General features: G+C 46.9%; 1 protein-coding gene across 4 annotated transcripts in view; it reads left to right on the top strand.

Annotated features, from left to right (window-relative positions):
* Positions 1–14,791, top strand: part of CDK5RAP2 (CDK5 regulatory subunit associated protein 2) — a 130,604-nt gene that overhangs the window by 28,576 nt on the left and 87,237 nt on the right. For all 4 annotated transcript variants that reach the window (XM_053282557.1, XM_053282556.1, XM_053282554.1 and 1 more), the window contains exons 13-14: positions 11,257–11,427; positions 14,456–14,629. In XM_053282557.1, coding sequence (XP_053138532.1) covers positions 11,257–11,427; positions 14,456–14,629 — 345 coding nt within the window. The remainder of the gene's footprint in view (positions 1–11,256; positions 11,428–14,455; positions 14,630–14,791) is intronic.

Here is a 14,791-nt window from a genome sequence, read left to right as displayed (position 1 = left end):
TGTGTGTTATTCTGTTCCCAGACTACACCAAATCGGCCGAAAATAAACCAAAAATAGGTCCCGCCCCACAATAATCCTCCAAAGTCTCCTCCTGTGCTCTTCAGTAGTTCACCATTGTGTAAATCAGCCAGAAATGGGTGTTTTTGCCCCGTTTTATGTTAAAATGAGCCAAATGGCTCCCAGAAATAAAATGGCAGTTGGAAATGGCCATACACAACCCATGGATACGCAGGCTACCCCCCCCCACACACACATATACCAAGGTTGGGTGCCAATTATCTGACCACAGATACGTGAAACTGCAAGTGCTGGACCAGTCAATAATGAGGGGTGTGTTTGTGTGTGTGTGTGTGTGTGTGTGTGTGTGTGTGTGTGTGTACATAATAATATACATAAAGGTGTATTTTATATGGCGGGGGGATTTTTGTTTTCTTATAAATTCCCCCTTACAGCTGAGCAGAATTCCTTTCTTCTACTATGTCAGGCTGAGTCCTGAGGGACGTCTGACTTCCAACGTGCCACATTTCTGCTCTGAAGAGGGACCAATTTCTTCCTTGTTCATCTATTAGGACACAGTGATGCTGCAACCCGCTTGTGAATCATTTTGTATTTGTATTGGACATATTCAGTATATTACCTCTTGGATAGTTGGCGATTTAGTAATATGTTGCCTGGCAGGTTCAGCAGAAGTATGGGATACAGTAGAAGTTACAATACCAGAGAAAAGGAGATGTAATACATTTTAATGCCACTAGCAGTACTCCAAGCAGGAGAGTGCTGCCCCAGGACCCTGGACAGTTCCCAGGGCAACAGGTCCCGACCACGGTCAGATTCTGCTCTAATTGCAGAAGTTGAGCATTGGAGCAGAAGGGAAAGTTGCTCCAGCAGTGTCTGTCTGCAAACTGCTGGGTTGGGTAGCCACTTAAGGCACGTAGCACACACCCCCACCCCACCCCGGCTTTCCATAAGCAAGCGTTGGTTGCAGGCACTTGCGCTGGTGGTTTTGTAGGCACTTGTGCTGGTGATGTTGAGGAGGCTGGGGTGTCCTTAGAAGATTCCTTCTAATTGGAGGCCATTGGCAGGATTGTGTCTTTTGGCCTGGATACTGTTTTGGATCCCCCAGGTCCCAGAATCATTCCATCGCCCGATCCACCCCTTTCCCCAAGACTTTCTGCCCTCTCCCCAACCCAGGTGTTTGCAGGGTCATGACATGCGTCCCTGGCTGTCGCTGCAAATCCAGCCACCTCCTTTGGGGAGGCCTAGATTTCCGTGGCTTCTCGGCCTTGGTTTGTTGACTACCGATATGAAGACTTTCTGGACTTCTTGATTTTGGAGAGCGGAGAGGGGGTAATGTCACACTTGCATGGTTTTCTCGTCGTCGGGGTGCACTAGACTGCATGCTCCAGATTCAAGCTTTCGCTCTGTTGTTGGAAGTCCTTTTAAAATGTCAACACCCATGGCTGCGATGGAGTCAGGCCCAAGAGTTGTGAGAGAGATGGGGTGACTGCGGAGCTCGTCGGAGTGGTAGGAAATGAATGACATTTCAGTAGTGAATGCTGAATCGCATGTCCGTCGTCCTGTGCATATTTTACAGGAAGGACACAAGCGATTCCTCAAAATGTTGCCTTAAGTTAAAAAAAACAAAACTTATTTCCCCCATAGGAAGCTGTGGCAAATGAGGATCTGGTTCCTGAACCAAGACTGGATACCTTATTTTTTTCTTCTGTAAAGCTGAAACAGGTGGCAATTTAGAAGCATCTTGACTTGGAGCATTGAGGACAGCCTGTATTTTATTTCTCAATTGTAGCTGAGATGAGGACAAAAGTTTGCCATGTGTGGAGAGGATGAGTTAAGATCCATGGAGTTCAGATTGGCTGTGAGCACCGTTGATGATTGTAGTGTGAGGATAGAAATTGGAAGCAGAAAAGCCCTTTCACCAAGTTGATCCAACCAAACAAAACCTGCCCTTGTTGTGCATCCATCGGTTTGGGGGCCGGTTAGCTATTGCTCTCTCCCTGGGATTCCGTTTGGGCTTCATCTCCCACTTTCTTCACCACATGTGGGACATAAATCAGAAACTAGAAGAGCTGATGTTTGTTCTGTCTCATAGAGATAAACTCAGTTATCTTCCCTTAGAGCAGAGGGAGGGACAATATAAGCCAGAGGTTGGCTCCGCTATCTCACTCTGAGCTGAATCCCAAGGGCAAAGAAACGTCCCAATGGGCTTTTACTGCAGTGTCGGTGAGAAACGTGGCTGATCACCTTGCAGTTCTTACTCCTCCTGAAATTCCAGCAGGTGAGGCGCTGTGTTCCCTCTAACAGAGATTCCCGGATGTTGTTGACTCCAACTCCCAGCCAAAGGCCACTGCAGCTGGGGATGCTGGGAGCTGGAGTCAACAACATCTGGGAATCCCTGATAGAACAGTGGTGAGGAGCCTTTTCTAGATTTGCATAGGAGAAATCCATTAGTGATTCCAAGGCAAAACTCAATGTGACGTCTGCATCTGTATTGGCGCTGGCTCTGCTCTTGTGTAAGTTAGAGCTGAGATGGGTCTCCTTTTCACATCCCAAGGAGATGTGTCTAATTAGTTGGCCCAACTGGATTTGCTTTGTTGGCCACGGATTCCTTTTATTTCATATGCACGTGGCCCTTCAACCATCTGATGACTTGTAGACCATCATCGGGTGGGGGGGGAGATTTGTTTTAGTGACTCGAATCTTCCTTCCTGGTTGATCAGAGACAGTTTCTGATCCAGTGGCTTCTTTTCCCACTGGTGGGCTTTGTTCTGGCCTACCCTTGCTTCTTGGTTGCAAATGCTTGCTCTCTGTTTTTAAAGAAAGGGGTGGGGCGGATTCAGGAGTGGGCATGCCTGAGAATCTTGTTTCTTGCAGTCTGCCTTAAAGCCAGCAGAGGGGTGTCTGTGTCCACAGATCAGAAACCAAGACACCCCCCCACCCTGCCCCCACTGCATAATCCATTTAAATATGACTGAATTACAGATGCAGTCTCTCGTCTCTGCTGCTTCCCCGAATTTGTCCTGCGGGCTCTGCCTCCAAAAAAAGATAGTGATTATTTCTGCCATTAAGGCAGGTGCGGACGACGGAGCAGAGATTATCCAGAGTGACCCGGGAGCTAATTTCTGGTGGATGTAATTACCGTCGCCTGCGTGTGAGTTTCATCAGCAGTGCGGGCACCAGACGTCAACAGGCGAACATGTTGTACAAATGTATCTCTACTTGACTATTACCTTCAGATGGGTCTTTGGGTCGGGTGCTTCCTCCCCCCACTCTGTGTTCTAGGGGTAACTTCTCATTTGTTGTGAGGGCCCCCATCCTCACTGGTGAGCCTGAAAAGGCAGGGCCAGGATTGGGCCATGACTCCAGGCCAGAGATGGAGCCTCTCCTTCGAGCTGGCTTTGTGATAGTATGCATGCATTGTCCCCTTTGCTAAGCAAAGGGTCGGCCCTGATTTGAATTTGAATGGGAGAGATTCCCCTTAGGGGATGGAGCCAGTGTTCCCTCTAACAGGGATTCCCAGATGTTGGCGACAACTCCCATAATCCCCCTGCCAAAGGCCATTGCAGCTGGGGATGCTGGGAGTTGTAGTGCACAACATCTGGGAATTCCTGTTCGCGGGAAGGCTGGATGGAGCCTAACTCAGTGTATGCTTCCATGCTGGAGGTCTGGGGTTCAACCCCTGGCAGCATCTCCAGGTAGGGCTAGGAGAGACTCCTGCCCGTAACCTTGGAGAGCTGCTGCCAGTCAGTGTAGACAGCACTGAGCTAGATGGACCAAGGAGGAAGCTTCTAGGAGGAAGCTTCTGATGAATTTGTACAACATGGAGCCTGAAGCCCCCCAAAGCATCACCCTTGGGATGCAAGCACCCAGGGGAGCATCACGCTTCCCTCACCCTCTTTGATACCTGCACATCTGCAACATGGTAGGAAGGGTCAACCGGAGAGGCGGAGTGCCAGACTCCAGACCAGAGGAGCGCCCCTTTTAAGGCTGTTGCTCAAAGGAGGCAGAGGCTGACTGAGCTGAGAGGAGTTTAAGAGCTCAGTTGGCCTCTGGCTGTTGTCTGATTAACATGTCTCATGGACCTGTCCATGGTGCTTTCCCAAACGTTGTAGCCTTCCATAGGAAGCTGCCTTATACTGAGTCAGACCCTTGGTCCATCTAGCTCTGTATTGTCGACCCAGACTGGCAGTGGCTTCTCCAAGGCTGCAGGCGGGAGTCTCTCCCACCCCTGTCTCTGAGAACGTCCGTGACTTTTTATAATGGTTCTTGTGTTTTTAAAACTTCCCAGAGCTTTTAAAACACCCTTGCAAATGGAGCATGCATGAGGTGCCCCCCTTTGCTAAGCAGGGCCTGCCCTGGCTTGCATTGGAATGGGAGACCACATGTCTGAGCACTGGAAGATCTTCCCCTTTGAGGATGGGGGAGGAGCACTGGGAAGAACAGCTGCCTGCTTCCATGCAGAAGGTTCCTTGTTCCCTCCCTGGCAGCATCTCCAAGATTGGGCTGTGCGAGACTCCTTGGAGGAGCCGCTGCCAGTCTGTGTAGACAGTACTGAGCTAGATGGACCAAGGGTCTGACTCGATAGAAGGCTTCTTCCTATGTTCCCCTGGCCCAATGGTCAGGACAAAAAAAGGCACGACAATGTACTGAAAGTTGAGAGTCTGGGGATGCAGTCACCCCTTTTGTCATCTCTTGGGGTCTAGGCCTTTTCAAAGACCACAACGAGCATTCGAGCCCCCCGATGGTACTGACAATGAGCTCTGTGTCACGGGACGGGACATTTGTGTTTCAGCCCAGGGATCCATTTGGTTCTGTGCCTGCTCCCCACAGCTTGTTTTCATCACAACAGCTCATGCTTGCCCTCTTCTGACACCGGAACCAGGTAACCATCCCTTTGGCCAAACCGGTTGTATTGGCGCAAAGGCAGAGGCTTCCTTCCTTGCCCCGGCTTCCCGCTTGCCTGCTATTATTCTGGCCCGTTCCCTCCCCAACGCGACCACGCTTACGGCTTTGTTGAGGTCTCTTGTGGGCCGAGTTGCAAGCTATTAAGATAAGGGAGGAAATCTTTGTCGTGGGCCTGGCTGTTCGATCAGACCCGAGCTCCCCGTGCGAGTTCATTTCCTCTGGAAGCAAAAAGGCCCAGCGCCTTAAGGGTTTTGGCGCAAGGCAATTAAGATTAGGACTTAATCAGCTGCTCCGAACCGTTACGGTGCGGCTCTAATGCACGGCATGCGAGGCCGTGTTGGCGTGTCGGTTATCCTGTCCCCAAAGGGCTCCCAATCTCAAAAAAAGAAACATAAGATAGACGCTAGCAACAGCCACTGGCGGGATGCTATGCTGAGGATGGAGAGGGCCGCCTTGTTCAATAAAGAGAACCGCCACTTTTAAAAGGTGACACCTTGCTCTGGCTTCTCCACCGGATGTGCCAGTTCTTCAGTAGTCTTTGGGAAAGGGCAGGTCTGGAAGCCACCTGTTTGGCTACATTTTTTGTGTGTGAGGGCCTGTGAGAGACAGGCGACATCTAGCTTAGTGGAAGAGCATCTACTTTGCATAGAGAAGATCTTTAGCATCTCCAGGTAGGGCTGGGCAATACAGTTCTCAAGTCCTGGAGGGCCTCTGCCAGCGTAGGCAATATTAAGCTAGATCAGGCCTGTTCAACTTAGGCCCCCGAGCTGTTTTTGGACTACAACTCCCATAATCCCCAGCCCCAGTAGCCAATAGCAAGGGATTATGGGAGTTGTAAGTCAACATCTGCAGGAGGGCCGAAGTTGAGCAGGCCTGAGCTAGATAGACCAATGGCATACCTTGCTATAAGGCAGTTGTGTATATGCCATGTGCAATGGAGACCCCTTTGCTTCAGACAGGGGATGGCATTTGTCTGCACTCAGAGTAGACACGACTATATTGGACAAGCGGGGTCAACAGCCTGACTCTGTATATGGCCGCTTTCTCTGCTTGCTCTTCATCTTTCCCCACAAATCACCAAATGCTCAGAAATACTCAGTTCTCCCTGAGTATTTTCGCCCTGCCTGGTTATGACAGTTCTTTCCACAGATGCTTGCTCAGAGGCCCCAAGTCCTGGCTGATTACTAACCTGCAGTAATCTCAGGACGCGATCCCCGTTACCTTTCTTGCAGCTGATGTTGTGATACAGAGGTCTCCTATTTCGTAGAGTTGAATGCATTTTGCCAGAACCCTGGACGAGCGAAACTTGCCCATTGAAGGAGGCAGGTGGGAGTGAGGAGCACACCGCGGTATTTTCTTGTTTGACACATCAGAAAGCGCTGGAGTTCGTTCACGTTGTTTCCTTCCCCCAAACAAGCTCAGCTGTTAGCTGAAATGTCTGCTATGCTGTGCGGCCAGTCCATAACACTTAACAAAATGAACCATATCCCTCTGTAATCGGAATTAGATGTAATCTGAACTCCTGGCTGGGAAATTAAATGATCTCTCTAAAACAGAATCCTTGGCCGCCGCAGTGAACATAGATGGGTGAAAAGAAGCCCCCAAGGGCCAGTTTAGACACTAATATTGTCAGTTGCTTAACCAGGGGTTTGCAGTAGGAAGCAGGCTGCAGAATCGCAATGCTTACTCCGCTCTTCCAATGGCCTCCATTCCTACTGGCCCAAATTAGATATTATATACTGATTGCATGTTACTTTCCTTGGCATCTTTCTTCCTTTATTTTTAAACCCAAAGCAGTATCTGGCAGGTAAGCTACATATGTGAGTGGATGGATGCTCTGTGAAGGGAAGGGGCTACCTGAAATGGTCTCCTCCAGATTATTATTTTTTTGCTCAAAATTGCCCCCTCCCCAGCTTCTTTCCCACCCTTGCATCTTTTCTCCAGCTGGTGAAAAAGTTGGGGATTTGAGATTCTCCTTGCCTAGCCTTTCTCTGCTCAGACTAGAAGGTTGTTGAGGTTCTTTTTGGCTAAACAAACCAGAAGGAAGGAAGAAACCAAAAGGAAGAGGGAACTTCTAGTTTGGGCCACAGATTTGCCTGTGATTAACTGCCATCCTGGCCATGATGTCCGCAGTGGTTAATTAGACAGGGGATCCCAATGATCTGTGGACCTGTGACTATGTATGATGGGTGTTGTAGTCCAACAACATCCATGGACCTGTGGGTGGAAGGCCTTGAGTTAAAGTAATGACTAGGTTTATGCTGAACCCAGGATCTGAACCCTGGATCAGAAGGTTTTAGGGAGTTTGTGGACAAGTGAGGTGGAAGGAGCGTGAGCAGCTGGCTATTTGAGTGTCTACCAACACTTGATGCTTAGTATGGTGTTTTTGGTTCATCCATTCCTTGATCCAGGCCAGCTTTTGAATGGGGCTTTAGTTACTTCTTTGCTAGCCTGGGAGTAGAGGCAGGGCTAACAAACAGCCAACAGCAAGAGCCCTGAAGGCAGACTGCACTTGCCTCTCTGTAAATAATATCTGTCTCATTAAATTGTTAATATTCCTGATTCCACTCCACTGTCTTGTCCTTGCATACCACAACTCGTTCCTCTGGATTTTACACTTAGAACTACTGACATGCAGATAATAATTCCAGCGTCAACTGATGGATTCTTGCTGACCAGTTTCCCGCATGTGTTCTGTAGACCGAAGTGGCGATTCTCCTGTATTTAGCAGGGGGAGAGCAACTGTCCCTCTCCAACCCTAACACAGCATCCCTCCAGTGGCTGTTGCTGGTTTTTACCGTATATTCCTTTTTGGAATGTGAGCCCTTTGCGGAAAGGGAATTGTTTTCATTTAAAAATTATTTTTCTGCATAAACCGCTTTGAGAACGTGGTTGAAAAGCAGTTATAGTAGTGGACTTGATTGGGCTTGATCTGTAGAGTACTGGAGTTTTCCTTGTCCTCCTGGAGCATTGAGGTTTTGGGGGGCTTGAGTCAGATTGATCAGAGGTGATGGAATCCCTGAAGACTATGGAGCAAAGTGCAGCCTTCACCATTGAGATGAAGCTTCTCTGACAAACATATGGAAAAACATGGCCGCCAAGGCGAGTGGGGAGGAGAGCTGTTCTGGAGGGAGCAGGCATGGCTTGCCTGGGCTAAGCAGGGCTTGCTTGCTTTGAATGGGTGACTCGATGTGAGTTCTGTCTGCTTTTCAGTCTGCATAGCCAAGCTTTTCTGAGCAAATCCCCAAATTCAAGCCTTCTCCCGAGCTCCCGAATGTGTAACACCTTTAACTAGCTGTTTTACCTTGACCTAAATACAGATGCTTTAATAAGGTGTACCTCCCGGTAACCCATCCTCTTTGATCAATTGGTTGGGCTTGGACAATAAGTCATTGTACGGGATCAACGATCCATTGTGTTCCCTCCCCTCCTCCAATTTGAACGGGAAAAGAAGGGATTGGGAGCTTTGGATTTGAATTCTTTGTCCTCCCCATCCATTTCCATTCGACAAAAGGAGGGGGGCACCCGCTCTGACCTTCAGCCTGCATCCGTTTAAAGCGCGTTTCCCCATTCATTTTCGAAGTTCAACTGTTATTAATCACAGCGCAGTCCATGGAGATGGGTGATGTTGGGGTGGGTGGCGGGAGGCTTCTTGGAGCTGCAGAGCTGTATTAGCTGCTGCGTGGAGACCAATTGACTTTCTTCTAAGTGCTCCAGTGATGGATAGCGTTGGGTGTTCTGTAGGAATCTAGCCCGAAGAAGGGAGCCAATTTCCAGGCAAGTTTGCATGGCATTTTATGTTCATTAGAGACTCTGGAATGAATCGACTAGTGTAACTCAAAGATGCCCAAGGTACATAAGTGGAGCTAAATAAGGTTCTGTGCCTGTATTTATCCAAATTGGAAGCTGCTGTTTACTGAGTCAGACCCTTGGTCCATTTAGCTCAGGATTGTCTACACATACTGGCAGCAGCTTCTCCAAGGTTGCAGGCAGGAGTCTCTCTCAGCCCTAGGTAGAGGGAGGGAACTTGGAACCTTCTGCATGCAGGTACTCTTCCCAGAGTAGCCCCATCCCCTGAGGGGAATATCTTTCAGTGCTCACACGTAGAGTCTCCCATTCATTGCAACCAGGGCAGACACTGCTTAGCAAAGAGGGCAAGTCATGCCTGCTACCACAAGCCCAGCTCTCCTGTGGATGACCCTGATTCAGATGACTCAGAATAGACATTATAGATTGTACCTGTGTTTGCCTGAAAGGAACAGGGCCCTGAATTTAAGATATCAAAGATGTCATCTTAATTTATACCATCAAAGAGGGGAAACCTAGTCTTGGATCCAGGTAAATACAGCATTTCTCACATTGACATCCCCTTTATTTTCCATCCCGGAACCCACTGTGGCACGTGTGGCATTCCCAGGTGGTCACCCCTCTAGGTATTGACCAGACCTGGATGTGCTTAGCTTTAGTAGGGTGTCCTCAGAACACATCCCAGGACTCATGAGAAGAACTAGGCCAATTTGCTTGCCTTTTGTGGGGCCGGAGTGTGGCAGGTGGAGCGGAAGGCATTGCATTCAGATTGTCACCACTGCAAGCATCTGCCCTGTCCTCGCCAACGATCTGGCCATAAGAATTCTGAGCAAGTGGAGCAGACTCGACCTCTTCAAACCAGAGATCATGGTGGGGATGCCAATTGTTGGTCAAATCTCCTATTTTCCATTTTTTGGAGTCGGGGGGGGGGGGGGGGAGTCTCCTGGCAAGTAAAAATGTAGCAATTCAGTGAGTGAAGTTTTAGATTTCTGCTTGGAGGGAGATGGGCCTAGATTTTATTCTTATAGCATAGTGAATCATTCAGAAATGTGATCCTTCTACCTGCAGGCCAAAATGGTATAGTCAGTTTTGTCCCATCAGGACTCTACCACCTCATTCTGCTGCATTAGTCACGGTGTTTTAGAGATCCATGCTTTAGCTACGCCATTATTTCCAATGGAGGGAGAGAAGATTCCACGTACAGAGGGAAACCCATGAGGATACACACACCAGTGGCAGATCCTGAAGCAAAGATTCTTGGACTTTGCAATTCAACAAGAACCCTCCCAGTGGATTTGAGCCGTTCTAGTTGGGGCCCTGCTGCCGATTTGAATGCTTTGAGCATGACGTGTTATCAGAGGGCCTTTTTTAGAGCAAGGCATGACATGTGACCTTCAGCGGTGCTCTCGGGGAGGTTCCTGGGGATTCCTAGGGAGGATAGATTATGCCCATGTGGTATGCGGGAAGTTAAATCCATCCAACATGTTTTGTTGCGCTGTCCACTATATAGAGATTTAAGATGCTTCTTACTCACTCCTCTTCTGACACCCTTCCCAGGTTGCTCTGGAGATTTTTACGTTTCTTATCTTCTTGCGGATAGAACTTTAGATGTCACCTTTAAGGTGGCCAAATTTTGTTTTATTACAGTATTGTTATGGCAGCGTGTCCTTCTTGATTGATTTTAAAATTTTTATTGATTATTTATCCGTGGAAATTTATATATTTACATATTTCCTTCTTCCAATTGTAGCTCCCTATGTTATGAGATGTTTTGTTTATGTCATGTTATGCTGACCTTGGGTCGTAAATAAAGAATCACTTACTTACTGATGCACACAACAGTGTTCCCTGTAACAGGGATTCCCAGATGCTATTGACTACAACTCCCAGAAGCCTCAGCTGCAATGGCTTTTGCTTGGGGATTCTGGGAGTTGTAATGAACAACAACTGGGAATCTCTGTTAGAGGGAACACTGACACACACACGGTGAATCACTTTTTCTATGGGATTGCAATGCTTAGCAAGCCCCATTGATTTCTGTGGGGCTCCTTTTCAGATGTCACAGAAATCTGTGGAAACTTGCTTGCAAGTGAACAGGGCTAGAGTAGAGACATCGGCTCCCACTCTGTCTGGAAAGCAGGGAACAAATTTAAAATAAACTCTGTTAAGGATATTGCATATGTGCCCCCTGCCCCCGCAAGGCTTGAAAAGGAAGGCCTGACCCATCTCCTTGATAGATCAGGGCTTTCATGTGGATCTGTCCTCATTGCATCATGTGTAATGAGAATGATGAATTGGAAATCAGTATGGGGGAAGAGAGAGCTGAAGAATTTCTTTAGAAAGACGGTGCCTTGAAAACTTGCATTAGAACTTTCAGGAGCAGAAGTCAGCGATGCAGCAAAACGGCCCCCCTCATGCAGGTTATTGCTTGAAAGGGTTTTTCACAGCTTCTCCTGTGCCAGACGGCACTTTGTTTTATGTGATGTACTTACATTTTTCTCCCTCTCGCCGCCCTTTCTCCGTCAGGATCTTCGGAATCAGCTGGAGAAATCGCACGATGAAATGGCTGAAAAAGAAAAGGCATTGGAGCTTCATTACTGTGTTCTTCTGAGCGAAAACAATCAGAAATTGCAAAGCCAAGAATTAGTCATCACTCGCCTAACAGACGGTGCTGCACAAAAGGATCAGTTGCTCCAGGTAGGCAGACTTGGGCTAAAGTCATTGATGGGGGCCCGGGGTGGGATGTGTGTGGGGGGGTGCATGTTGCATGCCCTTTCAAGCATACGGACATCTTAGCTCTCTGTGACTCTAGTTTTTTCCTAGCTCTATAAAGTCTCATTTCCCCGTATGTTTCAATGGAAGAGTTTGTCCAGGTTTTCTGGGACATTAATGAATTTCCCTGGGATTTGAGATCTCTTTGGTAGTCTGGGTGAGGTCTGCAAGCTAGCTGTGAACACGGAATGTTTCTAATTTTTATAGTTCAGTCTGTGAGTTTCATGTCAGTCAGTGAGGGACTCAGGAGGACCTGCACTTTGCAGTCATGTGAACTTAGTCTTAACTCTCTGTGACTCTAGTCTTTGGCTATCTCTATGAGATATCATTCCCCATGCTTTCCAATAGGAGAGTCTTTCTGTATCTTCTGGGCAAGTAATGCATTTTTCCTGGGTCTGGGATTTATATTGGTGGTCTGGGCAAACTTTGAAATCTACCTGGGGAAACAGAATCTATCTTTGGTGGTTTGGTCTGGGCATTTCATGTCTTTCAGTGTGTGAGGCTCAAGCAGCTTTATACAGTATATATTTTACACAGACACACACACAAGTTAACATCAGTGTCAGAGACAAAAATAAGAGGTTATTGCCTTGTAAGGTTATGGTCTGGAGAGGGAAATAGAGACAAATAATTATTGTCTGGAGAGGGAAATATCAGTATTTCCATGTTTTTAAAAAAGGGTTTTAAATAGAATGTTTTATGTTTTAAATAGAAGCAGTATAATGCTATATTCCCCGTGACAGGGCACCCCTGATATTGTTGACCACAACTCCCAGCATCCCCAGCTGCAGTGGCCTTTGGCTGGGGATTCTGGGAGTTGTAGTCAGCAACATCTTGGATTCCCTGTTACAGGAAACCCTGGTGCAGGGATTCTCAAAGGTGGGTTCCCAGATGCTGAAGGCCATTGTGGCAGGAGATGATGGGAGTTGTAGTTTTTAGCAGCTGGGGAGCCAAGTTGGTGTAGGGTTTGTCCCAGCAGGTCTTTCAAAAACATCTGATGAAGGGTTACGGGGTTGAAGGCAGAGGATACTGTTAAGAAATGTCATGCTGCATAAAAGGCATCTGGTTTGCTTGTCCTGCAACCTCGATTCATGAGCTTTCCAATTAGCAAGCTCCTGTACTTGTTTTGTATATTTGTACACTGCCTTTTAAAAAAAATCATATGGTGATGCGCAAACTAGCTCCAATATAACACTCGAAAACCAAAATTGAAAAGTAGCAGGGCCAAGATTAAACGTTCACCAAAATAATTTTTTTCATTTAAACGTGATTGCCTTCCCCTCTGGGTTGGATTTACTTATGATTTTCTGTTCTAGTTTGGCACTTCTGATTCGATTGCAGAATTAGGGTACATTTCACAAGATTGCTTAGTGGGTCCCAGGGGTGTTCATTTTGCAAGGTGTGGGAGAAATTTCTTGTGAGCTTCCCAGAGACAGAAGTTTGGGGCAGCATACAAATTTGATAAGATAAATAAATGTATCAAGTTCCTTTTCTTTTTGTTTGTTTGTTCTGCTCTCATAAATAAATATGGGTGAAACAAAATATTTACCTCTCATATGCTGCTTTTTCAACAAAATGTTTCCAGGCTGATTTTACAAGAAATAATATAAACAATAAAATCCACAAGACAATACAAGATGATAAGTTCAGCTTAAAAACAACACTCTCAACCACTTCCTTCTCTTCAGCAGTTAAAAACCCAGCATTGCAAAGACATCAGTGAACTTCCCTGAGCAAGAATTCTCCAGGAAGGAATTCACAACCAAGGAGATAGTTCTTAGACTAGTCTGGGGATTCCCAACCTTGAGTCTTGAGATTATGTTGGACTACAACAGCCATCAGCCACGGCTGCAGTGTGGCTGTGGATGATGGGTGCTGTTGTCCAGAAACATCCAGGGACCCAAGATTTGGAACCCTTGGGCTAGATGGACTCATGGTCTGACATGTCAGAAGGCAACTTCATAATAGGCATGTCAAACATAAGAACAGCCCTGCTGGATCAGGCTCAAGGTCTATCTAGTCCAGCATCCTGTTTCCCACAGTGGCCCACCAGATGCCTCTGTGAAGCCCACCCCAGGGTTACAGGCAGGGGGTGTGTGCTGTTGTTCCCCTGCAACTGATATTTAGAGGTATTCTGCCTCTGAGGCTGGAGGTGGCCTGTAGCCACCAGATTAGTAGCCATTGATAGACCTGTCCTTTTAAAGCCATCCAAGCTAGTGGCCATCACCGCACTGTGGCAGAGAATACCATAAGTTAATCATTAACACTAATCATTAACAATCCCATAAGTTAATCAAAAGAAACATTTGGATTGGTCTGAGGAACATTTTATTGTTTATTTTTTAGGAGATAGGTATGAAGAAGTTATCCATAGGATTGCTTGCTTTTGCTCGGAGGCATGTAAAATAAGGTGTCTGCAAACTGGTTTTTAAATTTTTACCTATGTGATTGTATTGTACTGTATTGCTCTTTGCTGTAGTGTTTATTTGGTTGTTGACCGCAAATAAATGAGTTCAGTTCAGTTCCCATAAGTTAATTATGTGCTGTGTGAAGAAGTACTTCCTTTTGTCGGTCCTAAATTTCCTGACATCTCTGATTCAATCTCCCACATCTTGAATTCAATCTCCAAATTCAATTCAACCTCTCATTTAAAGGATCTGGGACAGAAGGATGGAGACTTTGGAGAGCTTTGCCAGTTGGAATGGACAGTGTGGACCAAAGACAGGTCAATGGTCTGACCTGGCAGAAAGCAGAGACTGATTCAGTCTCTGGCACCTCCATTCCAAGGTTGAATAGCTGCTGCTGGTCCAAGCAGACACTGCTGATCAAATCCGGACCAGTGATTTGAAACTCAAAAGAGGACAGCATCATAATGTCATAAACTCTTGGTTCATGTTTAGGAACTTTCCGTGACTTTCTACAGGTGTGACACATGTCTCTTTTCTTTTCTTAGAAGCTTGATGGGGCGATTCAGGAAAAGGACGCCGAGCTCCAGGAATGGCTATCGAAGTGTCAAGGTCTTCTGAGAGAGAAAGAGGCTCTGCAGAAACAGAATGAGGATTTGGTCAAGGAGAAGTTGGCTTCTCCGTCCCAGCAGCCAGTAATAAAGATGATCCGAGAATTGGAGGTGGGTTTGCCTCTCCTGTCTTTCCAGTTGGGAATGGTTGCTGGAGGTCTTGTTTGCCCTGGTGAAAGAAAAGGGTAACGTTGTTAGTAATATGACAAATATGTATATACCGCTTTTCAACAAAGGTTTGTGAAGCGGTTTACATAGATATGATATAAATTT

This window comes from Hemicordylus capensis, chromosome 17, assembly GCF_027244095.1.
Source record: "Hemicordylus capensis ecotype Gifberg chromosome 17, rHemCap1.1.pri, whole genome shotgun sequence".
NCBI classification, from domain to species: domain Eukaryota; kingdom Metazoa; phylum Chordata; class Lepidosauria; order Squamata; family Cordylidae; genus Hemicordylus; species Hemicordylus capensis.
The sequence above is the reverse complement of the archived record's forward strand: the minus strand, read 5'-3'. Positions and strand labels throughout refer to the sequence as shown.